This window comes from Ciconia boyciana, chromosome 8, assembly GCF_034638445.1.
Source record: "Ciconia boyciana chromosome 8, ASM3463844v1, whole genome shotgun sequence".
Classification (NCBI taxonomy): Eukaryota; Metazoa; Chordata; class Aves; order Ciconiiformes; family Ciconiidae; genus Ciconia; species Ciconia boyciana.
The window spans coordinates 50,656,840-50,667,684 of NC_132941.1; the positions used below are offsets into that span (position 1 = coordinate 50,656,840).

At 59.8% G+C, this 10,845-nt stretch overlaps 1 protein-coding gene across 1 annotated transcript; it reads left to right on the top strand.

Moving 5' to 3' along the window:
* The first annotated feature begins 4,780 nt into the window (after positions 1 to 4,780).
* Positions 4,781 to 9,189, top strand: GOT1 (glutamic-oxaloacetic transaminase 1). Its single transcript, XM_072869809.1, has 9 exons — positions 4,781 to 5,069; positions 5,392 to 5,573; positions 6,150 to 6,273; positions 6,524 to 6,636; positions 6,832 to 6,936; positions 7,496 to 7,646; positions 7,781 to 7,946; positions 8,075 to 8,217; positions 8,503 to 9,189. Exons 1-9 carry the CDS (start codon positions 4,955 to 4,957, stop codon positions 8,640 to 8,642), a joined length of 1,239 nt encoding a protein of 412 aa, XP_072725910.1. The 5' UTR covers positions 4,781 to 4,954; the 3' UTR covers positions 8,643 to 9,189.
* Positions 9,190 to 10,845: the final 1,656 nt, after the last annotated feature.

Here is a 10,845-nt window from a genome sequence, read left to right on the forward strand (position 1 = left end):
TATCTGTGTGTGTGGCAGGGCTGGGGGGCAGGAGGGCAGGAGGGCAGGAGGTGGGTGCTGCAGGGCAGCGTGGCTGGGGGCTCAGCCTTGGGGGCTCAGCAGCATGAGCACTGCCCATCCCCAACCATACTGGGGTCCAAGCCGCTGCTGCTGCCCCGGTGCAGCAGGAAGGCAGCGGCGGGGGCGACTTCCCAGCCCCTGACAGTGCCCCTCGGCAGGACCTGTGGCCCTGGCTGCCACCAGGGCTCGGTGCCATCAGCACTCGCAGGCGCTGACAGATGGACCCGGCGAGGGGCTGGCGGGGGCCGGAAACTCCTGATCCCTCTTTATCTGCCCCTCACCCTGCTCTCTCATCTCCCCGTCACGCTCTCTGTCTCGCCTGGTATCTCACACTCCTATTCCCGCACCTCCCCGGCTGCTGGGGGGCTGCCCACCCTTCGCAGCACCCCGCAGCCAGGCACTGGCCCCAGGCACCCCATCCTGGCCTCAGCGTGGGGTCCCAGAGCCCCCCATGACCTTCTGGGGTCCCTGCCTGCAGGGAACACCAGCCCTGAGCAAGGGGAGGCACATCAGGTGTCCTCATCCCGTGTCTGTGTGCTGAGCATCAGCCACAGCAGCAGGCAGGTGACTGGGATGGGGCTCTACAGCTGCGGTGCATTGCAGGTTGGGGTGGGAGGAAAGGATCAGGCCCAGCTCGGCAATTGGCTCCCCCAGTCATGTGTTGGAGGAGGTCAAGGAGGCTCACTGCTCTCTTCCCCAAAAGTGCTGGCTGCTCCCGGGCCAGGGTCCAGCTGGGTACCAGCTCAAAAACAATCAATCACAAGCCTTTCACTTGGCTCTCCTGGCATCCCTGATCCCCACCACTCCACTGCAAACCCACTGCCCCAGCTGGGCAGGGTGGTGGCGGGGGGGACGACACAGGATCCGCAAATTAATGTAGCTGCCCCTAAACGCACTGCCAGAGATCAGCTAATCTGATAATTACAGCAACAAAAGCCATTTAGACAAACCATGACCTGACCCCGGGAGCTTGGAATGAAAACATTTTACCCTCCTCTGTCTGGATCCTGCACTGAGAAAACATCTGTATTCAGAGGATGGCTGGGAAAACAGCCCCTGCGCAGCACTCGCTGGGAACAGCCACAGCTCTGTTCCCTGCTTGCACGCTGCCTGTGCCCAGCCTCAGCCCAAGATGGGCAGCGCCTCGGGGCAGGGCAGCCTAAATTCTTGCTGTGATGCCAGGATCGAGGGTGCCCTGGCACTGGGCAGGGCTCTTTGGTGAGGAAGAGGACGGGACAGAGGCTGGACGGTGCGAGGGTGGACCTCGCCAGGGGCAGCGAGGGGGACGGGGTGAGCGGAGGTCATCTGTACCCTCCCAGAAAGGGCTTTTTTCAGGCCCATGCAGCGCTCAACAGTGCAGGGAGGGCAGCACCTGGTCCCCAGTGGTCCCCGCATCCCTGCAGCAGCCTGAGCTCTGTGGGAGCCAGGCTGGCCACCAAGCCCCGCTGCCTCTGGCTCCCAGGAGGGGCTGAGCGCGGGGGGCCGTGCCTGCATGCGGCACGGCAGTGCATGCCCGGGGGGCTCCTTCACTCTGGGTAAGGTGTGCAAGCCTTCCCGTTGAGTGGCAGGTCATTGCTGGCTGTCAGTCGGAGGCAGGAGATGAAGGGAGGGATGCCTCAGGGCCGGCTCCCATGTTTCTCCTGCTTTTACATACATTTTGGTGGCACCCTTTGTGTAGGCTGGGGAGATGAAAGCTCAGGGCCAGAGGGATCTTGCTAAAGCACAGCCACCCGGCTGGGGGGCCCGGCAGACTGCTGCTTCATGCCTGTCTGTCTTGTTCCTGCATCTGTTCCCAGCAGAGCCCCGCTCTGTGCCGCCAAGGGCATGGGACAGCAGCCGGGCTGGGGGCAGCCAGGCGCACCAGCAGGTAACTCCTGCTGGGTCAGCGACCCCGGCCTCAGAGGCACGGGCAGTGGCACAGATGGTCTCCACTGGACCAGCACCACTGAGCTCACACTGCCCAGGAGCCCCAGAGGAAGGAGAGCAAGACAGTGTTGATTTGGGGAAACTGCATTATTTTCTTGCGACAGGCACTGCTCAGCCTGCTCCGGCGGTCCCAAGCAGCAGCTTGGTGCAGCCAGCTTGGCAGGCAGCGCCCCTGTGCCTTCGTAACTTCCCTGCACCGCACTGGGAAAGGGCTTGGCCATGTCCCCAAATATCCCAGTGCTCTGTGGAGAGTGGTAGGATTAGAAACCAGTAAGTGCACTGAGAACCTGCCAGTCTGGGGACTCCCCAGTGCTTCTGTCTGCTCCAGAAATAGGATGCTGTAAGCAGCATTGGTCAGCTTTTCCCATTGCAGCATCCCACTTGTGCAGTGTTTTATTCCTCGTGAACAGAAAACATGACTCACCCTGCGGTGGGCTACCCCCATTTACCTCTGATGCCCTTGTTCTCGTCGGCTGCCTCCCTGCTCAGCACTGCAGCATCTCTCATTTAGCAGCATCCACAGACCTCAAGAAACCCAAGCGCTCTTCCTCTGGTTGGGGTTAGAATTAAGCTTGGGGTTAGAATTAAGCTTAGGGTTAGAGTTAAGGGTAGCGTTAGATTTAAGGTTAGGGTTAGATTTATGGTTAGGGTTAGTGTTAAGGGCAGGGTTAGGCGATGCTCTCACAGCACCTTCACAAGGTCAGGCATTTGCAGGGGTTCACAGCTATTGCAGAGAGCAGACCTGAAGCCTTCTGGGTTTCCACGCAGCCTTTTCTCAAGGTCTGACAAAGGTTTTGTCTGAGTTGGGCTAAAAACCCCACCGGGGCCAAGGCTTTGGTCTAGCGCTACTGTCTTGCTCCTCTGCCTTTCCCATTACCCTGTTTTCTCCAAAGGCAGAAGCGTTGGCATGCTGCTGTGCCGCCGGGCAGCTCTGCCTCTTCCCTGCTCTCATGCTAAGCAGAAAGTGCACTGGGCAGTTCTTCCAGGTGCTGCCCGGAGCTGGGGGAGGCGAGGGCTGTGCCCCTGGGCTCCCTCCCAGGCAGCCGGGCTGCTGAGCCACCTTCGGCATGGGAGGGGGGCGAGGCGCCAAACTGGTTTTCAGAGAGATCTTGGCTGGGTTAACAAAGGGAGTGTGTGACACGGGTTGTCTGCAAAAGCGTTTGGGGACAGCAGGGCCTTTCCCGTCCCGTATCCCCGTGTTTTATGTCACGAGGGGTGGGGGGTCGCACTGCCGGGGCTGTTGTTCGCAACGTCCTTCCCGTTTCCCTCGAAGCCTTTCCCAGATGCTGCAGGGTCGCGGGCGGATTCCCACAAACTTCAAAAGCCGCTTGAGACGGGCGGCGGGCTCCTAACGGAGCCGGCCACGCAGCGGGCGGCAGCGAGCCCCCGCCCCGAGGATGCGCGGGGGGAGCCGCGGGTGGGACGCTCGGGCAGCCCTGGGCCACCTCCCGCCTGTCCCGCCGGGCCGGGCCGGGCCGGAGCCGCTCCCGCCTTGCGGTGCCGCTCCCCGCGGGGGCTGAGGGATAAGCGGCGGGGCCGCACGGGGCTGTCCTGGGGCTGCCGGCGGCGCGATGCGCGGGCCGGCTCTGCCCTCTGCCGACAACCCCTGCACAGCCGCCGCTCCACCGCGCCCCGCGACGGCATCCGCCCCAACGCCCGGGGTTCCCGGAGGTCCCCGCAGGGCTGGAGGGAGGCTCCCGGGCGGTGGGCGGCCCGCGAGAGCCACAGAGCGTCGGGGGGCACGGTGGGAAGCGCTGTGGCTGTAGGAAGGATGCGCGGTTTGGCAGCAAGACGCCGCGAGAAATTCCCTGCGGATCCGTGCAATGCCGTGCGCTCGGGGAGAAGGGCCCCGAGCTAACAAGCGAGCCCAAACGCTCCCCGTGGGCCAGAGCAGGGCTCGCCTTGGCGGTGGTTGCCACCGGCCAGAGGCTCTTTCTGGGAGGGGAGACACCCCCAGGTGACCCCGGGGTTTCCCCGGCGCTGGGGGGGGGTGGGGTCCCAGAGGGTCGCCTCACAGCGCCTGGCCCGCAGATGGCCGGGAATCGGGAAAGCGCCTTAAAAACCCGGGGCAGATGCACTGGAGGATCCCCGTGACCCGGCCTGGGGTGGAAACACCCACCGTCCTCACAGCCGTCCTCACCCCGCACCCCGGGCACTGCACCCCTGGGACCACCCCGCACCCCGGGCACTGCACCTGCACCCATCCGCACCGGGGCACGGCCCTCCTGCACCCCCCAAGCCTTGCGGCCTGGCACCATCCTGCACCCCCGGGCACGGCCCTCCTGGGGCTGTCGCGCACCCCAGCTTTGCACCCCAGGGCTGATCTGCACCCACACGCATGCTGCACCCCCGAGTCCCCTACGGAACCGTGCCGTGCCCCCCGGGCACTGCACCCCCGAGCACTGCCGCAGAACAACGCTGCCTCGGGCACGGCATCCCCAGTAGCACGCCGTACCACCGGCCCTGCACCCCGGGACCATTCCGCACCCGCCTCACTGCAGCTCCGGGACACCCCCCCACCGGGCGCTGCACCCTCGCGTCCCTGTGACGGCTCCGCACCCCTGCGCCGCGGCCCCGGGGCCGCCGGCACCCCCAGGCCGGACGCCCGGCCCGGCCACTCGCCGGGCTGCACCCGGGGCGGCCCCGCCGCGCGCCGCCCGCCCAGGCCGCGCGCGAAGAGGAGGGGGCGGGGGGCGCCGGCCGCCAATGGGCAGCGCCTGCGTCCCCGCGCCGCTCGCGTCACCGGGCGCGGCGACCGCCGCCGGCCGCCGTCCCCGCCGCGATTGGCTGCCCGCGCTCCGCCCGGGGGCTGCAGGGCCGCCGCTGGCTGGCGGCGGGGGCGGGGCCCCCGGCGGCCCGCTGATTGGCGGCGGCGTGGGGTGGCCCCGCCCCGCCGGTGAAGGTGAGCGTCTCCTCCAGGCGCCGCGCGCCGCCCGTAACGGACCGGAACGGAGGGGGTTGCGGCGCCATGGCCGCCTCCATCTTCACCGCCGTCCCCCGCGCCCCGCCTGTCGCCGTTTTCAAGCTCACCGCGGATTTCCGGGAGGACGGGGACGCGCGGAAGGTCAACCTGGGCGTGGGCGGTGAGTCCGCGGCCTCCGTCGGTCCGGCGGGGCTCCTCCCCGCGGGGTAGGCCGGCCGGAGCCCTTGCGGCGGCCCCGGCACCTGCCGGAGCGGGCTGGGCGGCAGCGGCGGGCCCCGGGCTCGAAAGGTCACCGGGCCGCGGCGAGGCGGGGCGGGGGACGCAGGCAGCGGGTCACCGGCGCGCGTCAAGGTCGCGGGGGCGGCCCCGTGCTGCCCTGCCCGCCGTCCTCGGGTGTCGGCGCCCCGGGCAGGCCCCTCTGGGGACGGGGAGGCCAAGCGTCCCCCCGGGCGTAGAAAGGACGGCTCTCCCTCTCCTCGCAGCCTACCGCACGGACGAGGGGCAGCCATGGGTCCTGCCGGTGGTGAAGAAGGTGGAGCAGATGATCGCCAACGACAACAGCCTGAACCACGAGTACCTGCCCATCCTGGGCCTGCCCGAGTTCCGGGCCAACGCCTCCCGGATCGCCCTGGGTGATGACAGCCCCGCCATCAAGGAGAACCGGGTAGGTGGTGGACAGGGAGCGAGACTGCTCCGTGCTGGCAGAGCCGCTGGGATCCCCAGGGCGTCTTTCTAGCAGACTGAGCAAAAGAGCGCAAATGTGTGGAGTAACAGCGTTTTGGCAGGATTTGGGGATTTTTTTCTGACGCGGTCTTTACTGTTTGTAGGTGACTTGATGAACCCGTGTACGCGAGGCCATTTGTGCAAGTAGTCGTAGATTTTGGGAAAGACCAAACGTGGGCTGTGATTGGAATTTGGGTTTTCCTTCATCTTTTAACGGTTGCCCCACGGGAAACTGAGGTCAGATAATAGACCACGTTCCCTGAAATAAGCTACTAGCTGGGAATCTGCTCTGTGCCAAAAAGTAACAGAAATAACTGGAGTCTATTTATAACTGTAGAAGATGTCGGGATGGGCCTGAGTGCTGAAGGAGGTTGCAGACCACTGGAAGGGGATGGCTGGGGTGACCCCAGGAAGCACGTCTGGGATCCTGTCTCACTCTTGCAAGCGCCTCTGTTCTCTGTGCACCGATAGCGAGGTTGACCTGCGTGGACCCTGCTGGCAACTCTCTCTGTTGCAGATTGGAAGCGTTCAGTCCTTGGGCGGGACAGGCGCTCTGCGTATCGGCGCGGAGTTTCTGAGGCGGTGGTACAATGGAAACAACAACACAGCAACCCCGGTCTACATCTCCGCTCCGTCCTGGGGTGAGTGCTGTTGTCAGTGCTGCCGCCTCCTTGCAGGGAGCCCTGTGGGTCAGCAGGCGAGGGAGGCACAGCTGAGCTGCTTGCAGTGCAGGGGCCTGGGTAGCGAGAGAGGGGCCTTCCTCTTGTGGGGAAAGGGAGTGCAAGTGTCTCCATCGCATATTTTGGTGATGTTTAGGGAGACGCTGGGACTGGAGCAGGTGGCTTGCTGGAGGTGGGGCCTGCTTTTCTGAAAAGTGATTTCTTTCCTCAGAGAACCACAACTCTGTGTTTGTGGATGCTGGCTTTAAAGATATTAGAACCTACCACTACTGGGATGCTGCCAAGAGGGGTCTGGATCTCCAGGGGCTGCTGGATGACATGGAGGTCAGTAAGACTGGCATGGGATGGGCTGAGCTTGGTGCTGTGCTGTCAGCAGCTGGCTGGGCTCTTGCGTGCTGTGCTTGGAAGTGAATCTCTGTGAAAGAGACTGACGGTGCCCAGAGCAGCTCGGGGCCTCTCCCTCTGCTGTGGGTACCCAGTCTCATCTGTGTGTGTGACCAAGACCACCTCTCTCCTCAGAAAGCCCCCGAGTTCTCCATTTTCATCCTCCATGCCTGTGCACACAACCCAACGGGCACAGACCCTACTCCCGACCAGTGGAAGCAAATTGCTGCTGTTATGAAGGTATGGGCTGCTGCTGGGGCTAAAGCAGCGCTGAGGGGACAGATAGCTCTTGAGCCAGCTGGAGATGGGCTGTAGGGAATGGCATGAGATGTGGCAGGAGCTGGAAGAGTTCCACGGGGCAGGTGGTGAAGGGAGAGGCTGACAGGATGCTGGTTGTATGTGCTCAGAGGACAGAAGCATCCCAGTTCTGCTCGTGCTTCCAAGTTCTTGCTTTCAAATTCTGTGGCATGGGCTGCAGTGAGGTTTCTCATGCTGGAAAGATTCTCCATGGGTGCCTGCTTTTCACAGGTGCTGCATAGTAGGATATAAGGTGGTGCATCTCTTGTGCCTGTGTCCTCAAATGCAGTTTTCTCTTGAATTTGACCTTTTCTTGACTTTAGTCTTCCTATTCCTTTACCCCAGTAGAAAGAAGATATCCCAGTCTGGTGTTGCTGGACCATGTTTTCTTTGTATTCACCCGGAAGCTCAATGGTCATTTTTCCCTCCTACGGGGACAGTGGGGGGGTAAAGTGAAGGTTGTGGGGAAGGGGTTTCCCTCTAACACTGTTCCTCCTTGCAGCGCCGGTTCCTGTTTCCGTTCTTCGACTCGGCGTACCAAGGTTTTGCCTCTGGCAGCCTGGACAAGGATGCCTGGGCTGTGCGATACTTTGTCTCCGAGGGCTTTGAGCTCTTCTGTGCACAGTCGTTTTCCAAGAACTTTGGGCTCTACAGTGAGTGTCTGGCAGTAAGCTGGCCCAGTAGCATCATACCCAGACAGATGGGGCTGGCATGCTGGGGGTTGGGAGAGCTCTGCTTTGCCGTGATGTGTGGGACCAATGGCTCACGTCTCTTGGCTTTTCCACAGATGAACGTGTGGGGAACCTGACTGTGGTGGGGAAGGATGCGGACAATGTGCAGCGTGTGCTTTCCCAGATGGAGAAGATTGTGCGCACCACTTGGTCCAACCCTCCCTCCCAGGGAGCGCGCATTGTGGCAACTACACTTACTTCCCCACAGCTCTTTGCTGAGTGGTACGTGTCGCCAGGGCTGGTGGGAAAGGGAAAGCGGGGAAAGCTGTCTCCCTGAGTGCCAGGCTTGGCCAGACGGCTCTAAACCAGACAGGTGCCTGTCCTCATGCTCTGCTTCCTGCCTGCTGCAGGAAGGACAATGTGAAGACGATGGCAGATCGGGTCTTGCTCATGCGGTCAGAGCTCCGGTCTCGCCTGGAGTCCCTTGGGACCCCGGGCACCTGGAACCACATCACAGAGCAGATTGGCATGTTTAGCTTCACAGGGTTGAACCGTAAGTACCAAGTGGCCTGGTGAAGGGAGGCTTGGGTGAGGACAGTTTTGCTGGGGGTGAACTGGGCTGAAGCAGTCCAGGCAGGAATCTCTTGGGGACCTCACTGGAGTCCTGGTATCACTGCCTCTGGGGCTAGGCAGGGATGAAGCATCAGGCAGCATTTTACTGGCCAGTGCTGGAAGTTTTCTGCTTGTTGTGAAAGATTCAAGCAGCCCTGACTGGCTCTTTGGGTTTTTCTGAGCTGTGGGGTCACTGCTCTGACCTGATGTCCAATTGTTTCCCCAGCTAAGCAGGTGGAGTACATGATCAAGGAAAAACACATCTACCTGATGGCTAGTGGGCGCATCAACATGTGTGGCCTGACTACCAAGAACCTGGACTATGTGGCCAAGTCCATCCATGAAGCTGTCACAAAAATCCAATGAAGCACATGAACAACCAAACTTACATGAAGTCACCAAAGCTGTAGTGTGTAGTCCGTGTCTTTTCCTGCTCATGGCTTGCCTTGTCCCACACCTCTTGGGGTTTAATAAAGATGGGAGCAGTAGCTCAATCAGGGATAATCATCTTTTGGACCTTTTTGAAATACCCTTTGTAATATGGTAAGCCAGTGCCCCCGGGAGGGTGGAGGCAGCATGAGCTGCCTTGGCTCTTGTTTGACTGACAGCAGCCTGGTCTTCAGGCACTTAGACCTGCATCTTTAGCACATCCAAATCAACTCCACGTACCTGATCAGTTTGATCTAGGCGAAGTCCGGTGCCAGTGCAATGCGCTGTGGGATAACAGCCCAATCAGTTGGGATCTCGTACAGCTTGTGAACTAATGTCACTCGGTAGTATTTTGGGGAGGGGCAAAGCTGTTGCTGGCTTTCCTTCACCCAGTTCTGAGCCTTATGCGAGCAAACATTTGTAATTGTGATAATTGCTTCTTTGTGTTGCTGACAGAAAATTAAACCTCCATCTCTGAACACTACCCCTGCGTTGTGTGATGTTGTGCCTTCAGGCTGTGCTAGCTTCTTCCCAGGCTGAGGTTAAAGCCTCAGCATCATGGTTTGTCCATTGGCTCTTAGTTTGTTTCAAGGCTTTCTCTTTCTCCCTCGTGGTGTGTTGCATCTCTGATGATCATGGTTGCTCCTAATGGGGCACAGTCCTAGTGGGAGAGTGTAGTTGAGAGCTCCTTGTGACTCTGTGAAGCTGACCAGTTCCATGTCCATCTTGTGTTCCTCTTTCTGCCCCTGTGCTCTGTGCTGTCCAGCCTGTCCTGTCCATCTGTATGTGCTTGCTTTCTGGATGGTTGTGTGTTACCCATCCATCTGGTCATCCCTCCCTGGCCCAGAGCTCCTGGCCTGCTGCTAATGTGTCAAAAAGTCTATCTTTTCTGTTCCTTCTCAGCGGGGCCCTGGTGAACTGCCACCTACTCCCCCTGGCTTCAGCAGGGCCTGCCAGCAACAGCCTGTGTTTCTGGTACTGAAAAAGCGCTGGGACCATCTGCTTCTGCAGTCACTGTTTGCAGATCTGTTTGTGAGCTGATAGTACCACCTTGATAGAGCAGCCTCCTGCCAAGATCTTGGTGAAGAAAGGGGAACAGACCCATTCCTTGGATCAGTTAGTGATAGTCACTGCTGCCCTGATGGATTTTGCTTGTGCTGCAGCTTACTGAAGGTGAAAATGGTGCCTTGTTCCCTTGCTGTGTTTGCAGAGGGACAGTGCATGGGGTCTCGTTTGTCCTTTTTGTATTAGTGTTTGTGTTGCATAAGTGAGTGATCCAGAGGCAGTCTTTCCTCTGTGCAGGTGGGGAGCTTTTTCTCCTCTTGGTGTCCATCCACAGATGGTATGATGGGGCAGTGGTTAAAGGATGACTTCTAGGGGAGGTCTCAGGAGAAGAAGTTGAAGGAACCAACTCCCCTTTTGTTATTTCTGACATCTGCCTACAATTCTGTCCTTACAGACCTCTAGGTGTGGAGCCTGGCCCACCCCACATGTGATCTGTACCAGTGCTTTGATAGCCTTACCAGCCTTGTTTTTCCTAACGAGTGACCTAAATTTCTCCCTTGCTGTAGTGCAAGCTCATTACCCATTATCCCATTTACCATGGCAACAGAGAACAGATTATTCCTTTCCTCTTTGCAACAGCTTTTTATGTATTTGAAAACTTCCTCTCTTCCCTTCACATCCTTCACCAGTTAAGATTAAGTGACCCCGTTTCCTTCAGCCTTTGGGGTAGGTTGTTTTCCAGCCCTTGCTTTCCTCTGGCCTCCTTTCAATTGCTGTGTGTTTCCTTAGAAGGGCAGTGCCCAGACAGGGAGGCAGTTATTCCAGCTGAAGTTTTATCAGCATTGGTGGACTATGAGATTTGTGGTGTTATCTGTCAGGCTCTACTCCAGCATGTGTATCCCACTATTGTGTTTGCAACAGCATGGTATGAATTCCTGTTCTTCTCCAGTCCTTGTCTACACTGCTACAGTGTAACTCAGCACTGCTGAGTGCTTTCCTGGCAGCAAGAGTGACAGAGAGCCCAGGTTCACAGGGAGAAATTGGGAAGCACTTGCTGACCTGGTCCTCTACCTGCTCCCTTCAGCGATGCTGAGTCCTGTTACTCCAGCCACCTCTGGCCATGGATATGAGGGCA

Coding starts and splice junctions, on each gene's coding strand:
- GOT1 (XM_072869809.1), top strand. CDS start 4,955: ATGGCCGCCTCCATCTTCACCGCCGTCCCCCGCGCCCCGCCTGTCGCC. Junction 5,574..6,149: donor CCGCCATCAAGGAGAACCGG/GTAGGTGGTGGA, acceptor TCTCTGTTGCAG/ATTGGAAGCGTTCAGTCCTT. Junction 8,218..8,502: donor TAGCTTCACAGGGTTGAACC/GTAAGTACCAAG, acceptor TTGTTTCCCCAG/CTAAGCAGGTGGAGTACATG.